This window comes from Cardiocondyla obscurior, linkage group LG21 (assembly GCF_019399895.1).
Source record: "Cardiocondyla obscurior isolate alpha-2009 linkage group LG21, Cobs3.1, whole genome shotgun sequence".
Taxonomy (NCBI): Eukaryota; Metazoa; Arthropoda; class Insecta; order Hymenoptera; family Formicidae; genus Cardiocondyla; species Cardiocondyla obscurior.
The window spans coordinates 1,099,475-1,115,565 of NC_091884.1; the positions used below are offsets into that span (position 1 = coordinate 1,099,475).

General features: G+C 39.5%; 1 protein-coding gene across 11 annotated transcripts in view; it reads right to left on the bottom strand.

Moving 5' to 3' along the window:
• Mtd (TLD domain-containing protein mustard) overlaps positions 1–16,091 on the bottom strand; it is a 123,231-nt gene that overhangs the window by 65,123 nt on the left and 42,017 nt on the right. The window contains exons 1-2 of one of the 11 annotated variants that reach the window (XM_070670511.1): positions 3,551–4,314; positions 1,583–2,363 (exon numbers count right to left, since the gene is read on the bottom strand). The exons of 4 other annotated variants lie outside the window; for them this stretch is intronic. In XM_070670511.1, the coding sequence (XP_070526612.1) occupies positions 1,583–2,226 (644 nt within the window). In that variant the 5' untranslated portion in view covers positions 2,227–2,363; positions 3,551–4,314. Of the gene's footprint in view, positions 1–1,582; positions 4,324–16,091 lie in introns of those variants that run through there. 6 more of the 11 variants (XM_070670510.1, XM_070670512.1, XM_070670513.1 and 3 more) reach the window with 6 other exon arrangements.

A 16,091-nucleotide genomic window follows, 5' to 3' on the forward strand; every position in this document is an offset into this window, starting at 1 on the left:
CATTACTTCCAGTTGGAATACGGTAAAAACAGGAAATGACGCCAAAGTTTAATCTTCAACTAAATTAAACCCTTATTAATTTTATTTTAATTTCCATTCTTTTTTTTTTTTTCCCCTCACTGCATTTAATTTTTCTGTCATATTTTCTACTCGAAATATCCGCTGTCTTCATCGACAATATTTTTCACTCTAAAGCGTAGAATAAATAAATGCTTTGTTAAATTTCCTCCAGTCAAAAAGAACGGTATTTTGCGGAAAAACAAATCGCTTTTAAATATTTGCATTCAAATATCTTAAAGTCACGATTCAACTCTTCGAACCATAAAGGGCTCTCTACAAACTCTTTCGCCTTTCGATGTATATTATTTTCATTGGTACTTTTAGAATCATACTTTATATGCACTTTGTGCGTCGTATTGAGTGCAAATTATCATTATTTTCACAAAATACCGTGACCATTAAAAAGAAATGTTATTAGAAACGATAACGTTCTCTCATCTGGTAAGCGAGGAAAGATTTCTTGGTCCTCGATTTTGATTTCAACGTCACTGATATCCCAAAATATTTATCTAAAAGGCACGTATTTCGTCGGTGCTTTTTCATCGAAAATCAAATTTCACGAGTCGGACACGCTGATTATGTCAACGCGCAAACGAAGAGATTGATAACGATATAATTTAATACTATAAACAGCTGTCTTTGCGGACTATTTATATCCCGACGACGGTGTTTCAAAAATTATTCATTAAATAAATATAGGATTATTATTAGCTGCATTAACGGCACTTAAAATTATTCGGCGAATTAATTACGACATTGCGATAATTTAAAATTACGCGACACAAATGTTGGCCGGAATCGTGGAAAGTGTAATTTTCTCCGAATTATTGGAAATTATTGAGAATTAATTAAGCATCCGCTATCTTAATTATTATTTTCGCCTGCAACGCTGGAGGTCAGCCAGAATCAAATATGAATGTAACACCGTGAAAGTTACAGCGAATTGGACATTAATATTTCGGATTATCGCATGTACCGGTCATTATGACATTTTAAAATATCGTTTACTTGTATTTCATCGCGCGAGTTTCTTTTCAAACAGTGCGAGACATGTATTTATTTTTTTCTTCTTTTTTTTTTTTACGACTCCGCGCTGATCGCTTAACGATTATTAATTGCAATCAATGTACGAATAAATCGTTCGAAACGGTGAAATTTATTTGCCGGATAATTAAGCGGCGTAAATATAAAACAAATTTATATTTTTCCGTCGCGTTAAAAATTCCTTCGCTCTTTCATCCGACGTACGATAAAAAAAAAAAAAAAAAAAAAAAAGAAATGCGTTGTATTAAAAATGTGATGCACTTCGTGAGATTTAGAAAGATGACTCATTCGGTTAGACGTATCCTTATTTAAATTTTACGACAGTTTACGACTCACCTTTCGCCCACCTTAATTTTCAAGCTAAACGCCTAAGCTCGGGGATCGTTCGCGATAACGAGTACGTGACGATTCGCGGAGTGGCGTGCGATCACGTACGTGGGGCGATCTTGAAATTAGTAAAACAATACGCGGTAAATACCTGCCGACCGAATCCGGTACGAAAATGTTCCACCATGACGGCCTCTTCTGCCGCGGTGCGTAGCTCTGCGAGTAGAGGCCCTCCGTGCTGCCGGTCTCCGCGGGAATACCGGACACGCCCTTCCTCCTTTTGCGATCGAGCTTGGGCGGCTTAACGAGCGGATTCCAGGACTTGCGGCGGCCCTTCTTGGCCTCCTGGGCGACGCGGTCACGGTCCTCGCTTTCCAATGCCTCTTGATTCTCCTCGAGCAAGTCCTCGGACACGTAGAACACCGAGCTCCTACGTCCGCCGTTGCTCTCGCTGCTCCTCCTCCTGTCCTTCGACTTTTCCTTCGCGCTGCCATCCTTGAAGTCGTTCCCGACGTCGTCCTTGGCGCTGTTCTCTTTCTCTTCGAACACGCTGGACCTACGGGCTTTTTGGATGATGCTGTCCCGCCGTGCCTTCAAATCCTCCAGAACGCTGTGCCGCCGGCTCTTCTTGTCCCGCATAATCGCGGTGTTCTCGTTCTGCCTGCCGACCGCGCCGAAAAGCCTCGCGAACGACGACTCCTGCTCCATCATCGCCGGAATCGAGTTGGTCGACGCGAACTTGGTCGCCGCGTGACCGTTCTGCGGCTCGCTGATGTACATCTTGGCCGTTTCCATAACTAACCGAATTAAACCAACGGTCTCGTCCCGTAACGACGAGCGGTTTCACAGCCGCGTATTGCGCGTCGCAGAGAGCATCGGTAATGTCGAATTGGTATCTTATATCGAGGTCACCGGGGAAGGTCAGCTCGCGACTAGATAATTCAACCAGATTCCACACTGAAGAGGCTTACGCGAAACACCATCGGCTTCTCCTTTTTTTTTTTTCGATATCCGCTCAACGCGTCGGGTTAACGTCTCGGCGACAAACTAGGCTGTCGAATATAAATAAAATAATTACGTCGTACGAGGATAAAATAATTAACGTCGGGCAACACGGTTCGTCTCTTCTGCGAAGTCGTTACGTCTCACGAGAGGGATTCACGTCGAGGGTCAGCCTGGCGTGCGAAAATACACGTATTCGCCGATCGCGAACGACGAGGCCGGTGGAAGAGATCGTCTCGATGGCGTTGACCGGATAATTTATGGCGAACGAGCGCCGTTAGGAGCCGCGTCGAGATGTTCGCGGCTTATAGATGTCCCGATTGAGTATCCCATCCGAGATTCCCCCCGAGTATTCGTGAGCGCGAGGAACGTTGCCCGGCTCGGAGTCGGCCGCGATCTTTCGCCACACTGTCTGTTTAATATTATACACCGGCGAAGGCAGCTGAAGGTTCCGCCGCGGGGATTTTCAAAGCGCCGTAGAGGGAACAAACTTTCCCGACGTCTGTCGATTCGGCGCGCCGCGTCGATCCGGCCCGCTCCAGTTCCAGGCCGCGTGAAGAATCGCCGCTGCTTTTCCGCCGACCGGTCGATTTCGACGGGGTCTCTTTCGCGTCCTTGGACGGCCGTCACCGTGGACGGGAATTCGCGCTCGGTGACGGTGTTATCCGTGACGCGCGCGGCCGTTGTTGTTTCCTCGGAGAAGACGGGGACGGGCTGACGCGGCAGCGCGTTAAAGCGCTATCGGCGGCATTATTTCACCGGCGCGGCTCGTCGGTGAAAGCAGCCGAACGGTCGACCGCCTTTTCACTCCCGACGCCGACGACGCCGTCGACGCAGTCACTCTCGTGAAACGTGGGCTTCGCTGCCCACGTAGAAGCTCTCGTCGGCACGCGTGTGCGTGCCGCGCGTATGTGCCTTCGGATCGGCGGATACGCCCGCTCGAGAGGAGAACACGTTGAGATCCGCGCGATCGTTGACCCAACCGCGGAGAGAGATCCGCGTTTATTTATATATATACATATATATATATTATATATATGTATATATATATTTTATTTATTTATTTTTCAATCATCCATCAACGACGGACGTTTCGAATTTCTTTTAAATAATCTACCTTCCAACCTGACGGTTCTCAAGACCGATCAGCCCTCGCCCGCTAAGGGCAGCAGGGAGGGCACGGGATGATCTCGTTACTTAGCATCAGGATGAAAAGCGCGAGGGGTTGACCTTCCTCGGGGAACATACGTACAGAGCATATATCTTTTTCTATCAAACTTCCAGTTTTTCCCTTCTCACTCCGTAACCTCTCGGTTATATAAATATATGCCCCTTTCCGTACGCTTCTCTCTTACTTTTTTTTTATTTTTCCTTCTTTTTCCCCCCCCGAGCACTCACGCGCGATTTGAGACTCGCCTTCTCAGCGACAGAGCCCGGGCCGATAGAAGTCTCTTTCTCACGTCCCGCTTTTCTTTTCCTTCTTCTCTCTTCCCCGCCCAATGCTCGATTCGCTCTCGTTATCAAACGAATATCACGCACGCACGCACGCACGCTACGCAAACGGGCCGCGATACGCCGTCGCGAGCGTGTGAAATACGCGGGAGAGCGCCGAAAGTGGACTTTGCGAGCGTAAATCGAGACGCGTACGATCAACAGCCGTCACGTGCATCGGATATCGTAGCAACTAAGCGCGAGCGAACGCGGCCGCTTGTATTTATACCAACGTAACCATGTAGCTTACCTCGCACAACTGTCTCTCTCTTACGCGACGCATCCCCCACCCTCGGACTAGCAGCGGACGCGTGTACGAGAGGATACGCACGAGATCACCGGCGGATCCTGACTCTCCTCTCGGGACCGCGGGAGAGAAACCTGTACGATCACGGCCGCTCGTTTATAGAATCCTTTGATCCGAGACAGCTGTTTTTTAAAAATTTCATAAAAACGTCGGGGAAGAGTCGTCTGACTTTTATTAAACGGCACAACGCGAACATCTCTCGCAGGGCCGAGGCGTTTCGAGGCTTCGGGCGTATTAACGGGCGTTTTTTTAACGATAAACGCACTTATTTTGGGATTTATTACTCTTTTTTACGTATTTTTGTATTTATTTTTATTTTTCTTTTTTTTTTTTTTTTTTATTTTCCGCGAAGGTTAGGTTATTTAAAATTAACATTAAATGTATAATGTGAATATAAAGCTTTTAATTATTGCGTCTAGAGAAAGATTAACAATGACAAAATAAAAAATAATAATAATAATTTGTTTCTTTGCACACTCGCCTGTTTTCTATATCCAAAAAATAATTAATTATTAAAAATAAAAATTGGAACGAGTGTACTATAAAAATCGCGTAAGGTTTCTGTGCGATTATGTCTCACAGTATTATACTTCAACAATAATCGTATTTAGACTATCTCAAATTTGTACATCGTGGATTTTAAAATCACGTCGCGAATATACCCCAACGAGACAATTTTGTAATCGAGTCAATCAATTTGATAGCAGATTCATCCGAGAACGATAAAATAGAGAAAGAGACGATAACGACCAAGATCACCAGATCAGTGACGAGATATATCGATAACTTGAAATCGCTAGAGCGAAAAATATCAGTGATTTCTAGAGGAAAAAAGAAAAAAAATTAAATTAGTCCGTATACGATTACATCATTCCGCGACCTTTGCGATACTTGAACTTGTAGAATTAAGAAAAAGATACGCCTCGCCTGTCTACAATATTAGATAAAAAATAAAATATAGATACACGCATCACTGAAATAAACATATTTGCTATAATATTTATAAATATAACTTGACACGAGCTGTCATCCCGTCATGTTAATACGAATTTCTTTTATCTGCCGAAATGATAAGATTAAAATTGATAGCGATAATAATTGCAAAGCTCACAGTGTATTAATATAAAAGACGGACGGACAGACAATAGCCTGTTCGAAAAACAATAATCAATTGAAGCGCGCGAGTACGATCGCATAAAGACGCGCCGGTTAATCGCGACACGTGTTATTCCATTTAAAGACATTAAAAAAGAATCAGGGAAAAAAAAAAACGGTGAAGATATTTTCCAAGAACGACGATCGTATCCGGTGGAGTGCCGCGATATTCCTAGATATCGGCTCGAGCAGTCACTTGAAATTGATTACGCAATTTGCGATATGAAGCTGCCATTTAATTCACGGTCGGTCGGAAGATTTTTATTTTCTTTTTCCTTCTTTCTTTTTCCCGGGCGATCGCCATACATCTTGGGCGCCGAGCTTGATCTTGACCTGGTTCTCGACCAACGGGAGAACGATCCCACCCCGCTTGTTTATTTAATATTTACTTAGATTCTCTTAGGGCTGCATCCTGCAACTCGAGCCATGTCAATAGTTCTTTGTGCGCGAAACGTTCAAATAGACTCCCTTGTTACATCTCCGTGTGCTCATCGCATTAAATTATTAAAATACAATTGGAACTTCGTTGCTTTAGAATCGAAGCGTTTTTCGCATGTAACGTTTTTAATCGTATAAATAATTAATCGTTACCGAAAGTACCTTTGTGACTAACGTCGCTGCGAAGTAAGTAAATATCTGAAAATTTCTCTTAAGACATTAATTGTGATATGCATTAAAGTTGACGAGTTTGGCCGACTTTGCGCTCCCGAGCCTTTACGCTCGTGTCGTCAAAGCGCGCGGACGTTCCCTTTTGTTTGCTTTTTGTTTCGTAAGAATGAAATTAAATAGGGCAGAAAAGAGAAATTACGTAAAAGCACGGCTCCGCAAATTAACTGTTATCCAGTGGCGCTAATTAAGAAAATAAAAAAAGAAAGAAAGAAAGAAAGAAAAAAAAAACTTTGATATAACTTCTGTCAAATATCACGAGAAATAAACTTCTGGTAAACAACTTTTTACTTATTCGATTAAATTGTCAATTGTAAAGAAACAGTAAAGAAATTATTTGCCAAGATCTTCTCTTGGAATCGAGAAAAGTTTGCCTGCGTATTTCTATTATACATCCCGTATTTTTTTCCCCCTTTTTTAAATATATTTTTTACTCAAGTTTTAATTACGAGTCGAATCTGTTTCCGAGAAGTAAACTCAGAAAAGATAGAAACAAAAAAAAAAAAAACTTTATTAATCAACTTTCGGTAGCAGTCCGCACGCGATACATTTCGGAAACTTGTCGAGCGCAAGAGAGACGTTATCTCGGACGGAATAAATAAAAAAGCGGCGTTGTTCGCCGCGGAGAATTTTCACAACGAAAAGCAAGTAGCGCATTCAGCCTCTATGATATCAAACGGCGAGGGGGGAAAGGGAGAGAGGGAGGGGAAATCTAATTGGCTCAATCGAATTAAGAGTCCAGCCCGATGTTTTCATCGTTGCCAATTTCGTAATTGGACGCGCGGCCGAATAGGACCAATTGTTTGCATCGCGCAGCGGACATCCATCCGCTTTCCTCGTTAATCGAGGGCTTTTGTCAGAGAACACGCGGACGCACGACGGAAGCTTTCGTCTTGGCGCGCGAACGACGGGGAGGGGGCGGAAATGTCGCGAAAACGGGTGTAAGTGTCTCCCCGCGACGGCCTTGCGGCTAGACAGCTGATCGCGCAGATGACATTCCCACGCCTGACGATCGATCGCCTTGCCCGCGCGAAAGCCGCGAGGTAAACTCGCAACAGCGAAAATTATTCCTAAACAAATCCAGCCACAGAGAAACTTAGTTTCGCGAGCAGTCTTCCTCAGCCTTCGAGTTTTCTCCGCGCGAACTATTATAATTAACATGCGCAAGGTTAATTAATACTTTATACATAAATGCGTAGCGAGCGTAGAAAGGTTTCGGTAAACATCTCAATTAAAAGTCTACTGGAACGTTATCTCCCGTAATTTTTTTTTTTTTTTTTTCAACGTTTATTACGAAAGCCTCGAATCTTATAAAAATCGTATAAAAAGTGATGAGTTTTTTAAATTAATTTTAAATAAAAATTTGATCGAAAATGGAATTTTCTTAGAATTAAATGAATTATGTAAAGTGCGCTTTCTGATAATTTAATCGGTAGAAGATTATATTAAAGGATCTGCAATGGTTCAGATTTAATTTCAGGGTTAATAAAAAATACTCGGAACGCTGTTATCTCTGCTAAATATACTCATTGAGATACTACACTCCGCGGAAAAGTGCTTCACAGTCATGGAATAATTTTGCGTTAAACGTTGAATAGTTGAACCTCAATTAACCGAGTATATTTTATCAGATGTGTATTTGTCGTTGGATTTACACGTCGTGAAAGAGGTTTACGATATGGCTACCATACCAAAATTATACACGAGAGATCTAATCTATCTCTTTCTGTGGCACAGTAAGATTAAACTCTTACTTCGCGTTTAAAATTCAAAAAATTTCACAGATATTATTTATCATTAAAACAATGAATTTAATTCGCGTTTTAAATACTTAAAAAAAAAATAAAAAAATAAAATTAAGTTTTTTAAACAGTTATTGATTTAAAATTTAAATAATATATTTTAGTTACGACTAAGCACCGTAGAATTTGAGAATTAACGTCATGTTTTAGACATAAAAACATAGAATGCTAAAAATACGTCATAGAATAAACCGCGAATTTTTCCTTCTTCATCCGAATACCTTTTGTTTAATTGCGGATCGGTACAATCGCCGTATCGATCAAGAAATAGGCACAGCAGATGTGCCCTTGGTGAAGATTGATATCCGAGCGAATTAAAAAGCAATATATAAATCAGGTATGTCAAATTTAGGAGTAACGGCGTCACGTGCCAATTTCAGCCGATTAGTCATCAGAATAATTTGAGCATCGCGATAAGTCTCGTGTTTTTCATTCGCAATACATTGCCCGTCCACGTTCTTCATTTTCCAAATTGAAGCAGCGATTCGAAAAATAAATTAAAAAAAAAAAAAAAAGAAAACTTTATTTCCATACACCATTACAAGATTAGTTTTATGATTAATGTAAAATGAAAAATATATAAATTCTCTTTTAGATAATTAAAAAGCAAATAAATATTTTTACGTATTTTCTTCTTTTTCTTTTTTTTTTCTCTTGACGAATCGCGCCGAGAGATTAAGTGCATTCTAAAGATAATGCAAAACGGAGGAAACACAAAAATATTTTCCGTTATGATTATGCGTATAAAATGTCAACCTGACGATATTATTGGGAAGACCTTCGTGAACTCAGACAGAATAAAAAAGATCGGTAAAGCCGTAGCGTATCTGTCTGGTGCATCTCGTCGTAAAACGGCGATTTACGACTCGGCGGATTATAAACTTCCATCTCGAAAATCCGCGTAAGCGTATGGAATCGTATAAAGAGATGCTTTTCCAACAAACTTTATTATTTTTTTTCTTTTTTTTTATTTTCTGTGGTTCTGTTAAATTTAGCGCCTTCGATTGGTGTGCAAATATAATTATAATACCGATTTAATCGTAGCGCTGCATTATTCGTCCGCATATAATTTACGATAAATATCGAAATAAAAAATAAAATTAGAATTAAATCAATTTCAATCGCTTGCCGATAAACAATGAAGAAAGGGAGAGAGAGAGAGAGAGAAGACGAAATGCGATAGGTCAATATTCAACAAAGCAATTATACTAATTGCAATCAATTAGAATCACGTGATTAAAAAAGTCTCTACACCCTAGAAAATCGCCGACCTATAAAAAGTTATTCGAAATCGTTTCGCCGATCAATTACTAAATTATTCCTAGCGCACGATATCAGTAATATGCTTCAATAATTCGAATAATCCAATATTCAGAATCTACTTTCAGCAGAGGCCGTGCTCGTCTGTAGTTGTTTGATAAAAATTTGCTATCTATTGCGGCACCGACTATTGTATTAATTATTACAATTCTAACTTGTATCTTGAAAAATACAATTGACGAAAATAAGAAATATTTCATTCCGAAGGCATTGTTCCCTTGTGCGTAATAAATTATTTCTGTTTAATAAATATTATACTGATTTTACGAAATCATGTTCGAGACACTCTGTGCATCATAATTTAATACACATATACATCGAATTTAATATAAATTTTTCTACTTGCGAATTAAAAAATAAAAAAAGCAATTTTCGGACAAAGAGCTTAATGTGCAGTTAAAATTGAAAAATAATTCGTACCGTGGAAAATATCGCGAAAACATTGTATTGTTAACGCGAGTTTAGTACAAATATTTTCTAATAAATTAAAGCGATATTTAATAGATAAAAATCTTTAATAGATCAAACATTTATTTGTATTTATCACACAAAATGATGCGTCATGCAATACGATATCACTTCACATAGTGGAAAGTCACTGGAAAATATCAAACAACACTTATTCGAATGCACTATCGATACTAAAAGATGTTCTAGGAGTAACGCGATATTTTTTTTCTTTAATCCGTGAACGATCAACTCGACGTGTAACGCGGAACGCTTATTCACCTTCGCGCGAACGTGATTTATTGTCTACTTCCCTGAGATTTCGACTCTTTATTCGGATTATCAAGAGTCCTTGTGCAGTTGATAGCGAGCTAAAGACAAAGGAATGCGTCTCGAACAGCAGCTTGAAAAAGCCTGCACCGTGCAACGTCGTTTTCTGTTTGATATTCCACGCGTGCGAGCACCTGCCGAGGAATATTAATGACAAACGGCGTCAAAAGTATGAAAGGTGTGCATTAATGTTGCTTAATAAATACGTGAAATAAAACCTTTGCAATCCTCCTCAACGTAATGTTCGTTAATGAGTTTGCACTTCAAATAATCAATAAATTAAAAGGAAAATAAAAAAAAGATAAAAGTTTTTAGTTATAAGTAATTTTCAGGAATACTATAATTATATCAGCCACAAAAAAATTCTATTTTTCAATGTATATGTGTATAAAATATAATATAACAATGTACATGATACATATAATAATATATAGTTATAAAAATGCTTGTTATCGTTGATAATAAATGCTTAAAATAGCATAAAACTAAATGCGTTTTAACATAATTCTAAGTAAATCTTTTATTCTTGAAATTAATAATTGTTATGGTCTCAATATAAAAATCTGGGTGTTATCCACACTTTAATGATAATTATCTCAGCAACTTTTATCGCGGGTATTACTGATAAATTAATCTAACGGGAACAATTACAAGCTCTCTAACATGCTTTGCCTGAAGCGGTATTTGGCAATATTTCCCGATAGTGATTTATCACACGTGCTAATACACGTAGAAAGTTATTAGACGTCGAGAAATCAATTTTTACCCACGTGTAATTTCAGTCTTCAATTTATATCATTTACGTAACAAACCGACAGTTCGCTGAGGTAATGCATTCAAGATTAAAGCAACTGTTTTCTCTCATTACATTTATCAAACACCGGAGCGAATTAATATTTCATTTTAAAGCAAAAATATTTAAAAAACGCGCGCGTGGCTCGTTCTGTAATAATTAATTGTCGAAACTAAAATAACTCTACATTCTAAAATTACTAATAGGCGTAAGAATTAAATATTACATTTAAATCGAACGATAGTAACGGGTAGGTAGCCGCGGGGGAGGCGGGGGGAGGGACGGGGTGAGAGCGAGCGCGAGCCTACGTGCCGCGCGCTAGCTAAGTTCCCCCACTCTCGCTTTGTCCTTCTCCAGCGGTCGCGCGAGCACACACGTACTACGCACGGCACAGCAAGCACGTGTCTCCGTACCGAAAGTAATTCGCACTTCCGTTTAACGAAAACCGCCCGGCGCGAGAACTATCTTCTCTCCATCTACGTTACGAGGAGAGCACGTGTGCCTACCGTTCTTTCCTTAAAGTAAGCTACGTCCTTACTCATGTGCTCGTCTCTCTGAGGCGACCTTTTTGTTTTAGAAGCGTTGTATGACTCGTGTTATTTTAACTAACTTCGGTATTTTTGCTTGCAGATAATCAGTGCGAGGACGAACTTGGAATGATCCGAGAGGAAGCTGGTCACTCCGACGGGAGGTCTGGTGTTCTGAGAGGAGGAGGAGGCCCAGGAAGGGTATCCTGCGCCAGCGGAGCAACCCCAGGGTAAGTATCAATTTTACTTTGCAGTAAAATGCTTTATATTTTCGATAACGTTCTTTTAATATTTTATTTAATTAGATTGAATATTTATAAAATTATTCTTTAATTTTTCTGTTACAGATCAAGAGGATCTCCGCTGCCGCGCAGTGTTCAGTAAAATAAAGCCGGTCGTTTTCGGGAGTGCCGCTAAGTTTTCGGACGTTTCTTTTTCGATAATCTTTTTTTAGGAGCGCCGAAAAATACCGCACGATATTGTTAGCTAATTTTCGCGAGTAAAATCACGGTCGGGATGTTCGCGAGTGACTTGTTCGCGGAAGGATGGCTCGTCACGTCCCATCTGAGTGGAGGAGCAGGCCCGGGACGGGCATCCTGCATCGGCGGAGCAACTTATAGGTAAATATAAATTTTTTCTCGTTTAGAAAATCTTGAAAAAAAAAAAATTAAAGCTTTATCTTTACGTTAATTTAAATATTTTAATTTAAATAACATGTCTACATTAATGTTTTATTTTTTGTTACAGTCACCGGCTGATGTCTTCAACTCCGCTGAAACTACATGTTGGTAAGTCACATCATTTTTCTGTCGTAGTTTGAAATCGGGTCTCTTGAACCGATAACACTTAATTACTTAATTATAATGTCGCGCACAAATTAGGCCCTTGCGAAAAATAGCGCACGCAAAGCGTGCGCATGGTTTATTCTAGTAGTTGTTAAAAAAATGGTTAGTCTAATTCATCATTTTTATTACAAATGTATGCTCAATAAAAAAAAATATATAAATATATTTATAATAGACAGATATTTGTAGACTTAAATATAGTTTCAATATCCGACGTTGACTATGTTCTGAGAAACGTAATAAGCATATCGCATATTATGCATACCACCGCACGTGGTACAATCTAAACTTGACTCGAGTTAGTTATCGTTCTGCGAACTAATTAAAACGTAATTCAAATTGACAGTTATAATTATTCGCATCGTACGGCAAACTTTCGTGGACGACTTTTCACGCATGTAATAAGATACCCCTGAAAAAAAATTACCCGCAATTTTTATTCAAATTAATGACCCGCTAATGGAAAATTTAATACATAATTAAATATAATTGTAACAATTATAAACGCCGCATTTTCCTCCCTCCCCCCCCCAAAAAAAAATAACGTCTGTCACAGAGTATCTTTTTTCCGTTCCGCAACTAATCTGCCAATTAATTAAACACAGATATTAAATTAATTGTTGACTGGCTTGATTAAATCCCCGATATACGGACCGAGTATTAATAAATAAATTAAATATTTAGCGATTGTTGCGTAATAATAATCTATCAATCTCGTTATTCGCATGGTAAAGTCACAACGATACAAAAAATGATGGGAAAGTTTTTAGCGCAACTCGTACGTGTATAATTAAAGAAAAAATTAATAATAAATATTAGAACTGCTTTTAGTAGCTTAATTAAAATTAAATATTTAAAGTCGGGGTATTAGGAAATATTATAAAATATTAATTTGCTTATTTAAATAATGTACGTAAAACGATGCTTTGAAAGATCGAGGCATAAAATTGAACTTGAGGGAATTCCTGGACTGTAACGAACAACGATTATCGATCGAAATTGTGAATTGATCGCGGATATCGTTTGGTAGAACGAAACTTATCGACTAGCCGATGGCGATGCTCTTTTGCTTTCCTTTCAAGGTTGACGGCAGGTACTTGTCTGAATCGATTATCGCTCGATGCGCTTCGTTGAGTGTGAAGAAGATTGGCAGATAGAATTTGCATTAATATGCAACGGGAATTCTCCTTTCCTCGAACGATAACTGGGAATAGGAGCGATAGCGCGAAATTTTGAAATATTCCATTATGCGGAGATGTAGATTTTTTTACGATTCAAAGACAGGTTACGAAACGCACTTTTCTCGCGGCGTTAGCTGCGTAAAGCACGAGATTTAATACGACTCTTTTTATTATTTAAAAATTTGCATTAATATACAACGGGAATTCTCCTTTCCTCAAACGATAACTGGGAACAGAAGCGATAGCGCGAAATTTTCAAATATTCCATTATGAGAAGATGTAGATTTTTTTACGATTCAAAGACAGGTTACGAAACGCACTTTTCTCGCGGCGTTAGCTGCGTAAAGCACGGGATTTTATACAACTTTTTTTTTATTATTTAAAATCACGTATATCAAAGTTAGATACCCGACTTTTAAAGGTACTTATTTCCTTGATTAAAATAAAAATAAAATAAAAGTATAATTAAATTTAAAAAAAAAAAAGAATATAAAAATATTTAAAAAAAAAAAAAATTATGCCGGATGAGTCACCAACGCAGAAAATTAATTCCTGAATAATCTTCTCGTAAGATGTCACTTTGCGGTATGAAAATGTATTCGTAAAACCAACGAAGCGGTTTCGAAAAGAAAGTATTTGAGATGGCGGATAGAGAATCGCTTCTAGTAAAATACAGGCAACATATTCCACTTCGCAGCCACTTCTCCGATAACGAGCCGTCGAGAGGAGCGTGTTTGATCGTGTATTATAGAACAATTATATAAGCATAATAAACATGACGAATTTTCGGGTCAAGGCCTCGCCTTATCACTCAGCGATTTGGCTCGCAATTTGTAGCGCGTTACTTTTCCGTCGATCTATCCGTTTGACGAAAAGAAAAACCTCGCCGCGCAATCTAAAACCGCACGACAAAAAGCGCAAAATGCGCACGTACGCGGAAAAGCGCATACTAACTAAGTTACAAATTCCGTATTCCACAATAATTTGTTAAAATTTTTTTATTCTACTTCGGACTCGCGCTTATGACATAATTTGTAGTTTAACGGAACAATATGCGTAATATAACGCGTATAAATAATTTATAAGTTAAATAAAACTAATAAATATTAATAAACGGATTATTCATTAGAATGGGGGAAAAAAAAAAATTAATAAAGCAGCATTTAATCATGATGGATGTTGGATAAAACTTGATCTAACACGGGATAGATATTGAACTTTAAAAAAATTAAGATTTTACTTTTATGAAAACGGAAAGTATGCGATTATCAGACTCGTTTAATTTCGGTAGCTTAAAATATATTAATATCTCGCCAGGTAACAATGAAAGTCGTTAATAAAATTGCGCAGAGAAATTATTTTAAATAAGTAATTAGGAAAAGCCAAGGTCGAAAGCTGGGGTTGTAGGGGCGAATTAATCTTAATCTTAAGCCAATTTCACGTTGTCGAGTCGGAAAGTTTTTCGACTCCCGGCTGACCTATTTCGTGAAGGCTCGAGGCGGTCGTTCGGTTGCACAGACCGTTGCAATTTTAAAATATCGAGCGCACCTTTCCGGATGTTGATAAGCATCGATGGTACTAGGTTACAATCTCAGACCCCAAACTGCTCATCCTTACGATCTCTCGCGGTTTTCCCGTAGAGTGCCAACGTCTGAAATCACTGGCGGAACGACGCCGAGCTATTCTCCGATTCGCGCGAGCGCATTTCTGCCATTGTGCCAAGGAAATGAGCTATCGGCGAGGAAAGATAAATGTGTACCCCCGCGCGCATCGCCTACGTTATTTCGAAACTTTACGACCGAGACGGCTGTCGAAAATTCTTGGGCCATATATTATCGCGCCGCGTATATACTATTTTAAACAATAATATCCCACGCGGACGCTCTCGCACCGTTAAATGTTAAATTTAATTAGATAATAAAATTAATGAAAATTAACGATCGACAAATGCGGCAGCATCGCCGGAGCGGAGCGGCGTCGAGAAACAGCAAACGCTGGAATAGTAGACGCTCGCGCGAATCCGCGGGGACGGATTTATGAAAATTCAAACGACTTGCAGCTCACTCGGCGTGTATGATAAAAAAACAGAAATACGATCGTAGACTCAGCGTTACGGCCAGGTTTCTATCGCGCTGGAAATATCACCGCGAACGATTTACAAGCGCCGATCACCCGCGGGCGAAAAGCGCAAACAGTTTATCGAACGTTTGTTCGCGCTCAAGCTGCGAAGCTTCGCTCGTACGTCTTCTTCAGCTTCATCCGCGTGTGTAAGCGAAGAGCCGCCTATCCCTCAACGCCAAAAAGGCGATCCCTCGATCAACATCCCCCGTCCCGCTCGCACTCCCGCAGAACCGCGGCGGAAGAAAATCGGCGCGATATGAAAACGATCGATCTTCGTTCCGCGTCGCTTCCCGCGTAAGAATGCAGCGCGATCCTTAACTGGAGCACGGAGATTGAATTGAATTGATATTATGAAAACAAACGTACGTTTATATAATATCTCCCGGGAATCGAGACCGCCGCGCGGAATGTCTCGTAGAAAATATGTTGCGGATCTAGAGTGTATACAAGTGAAAATACACGCCACACTTACAAACAATTTATGTAACATAAATCGTTCACGCTCGTCGGAACTTTCATATCTGTTAGATAAATATTGTCTTTCGTTTTCAAAAAATTACTTATTATGCGTCATAGTTTCGACGGAGGGAAAGAAAAAAAAAAAAAATTTAAAAAAAGAGCAACGCTGGTAAGAGTAAGATTAAAACTTTTGCAAATTGCAAAGCTTATTTTT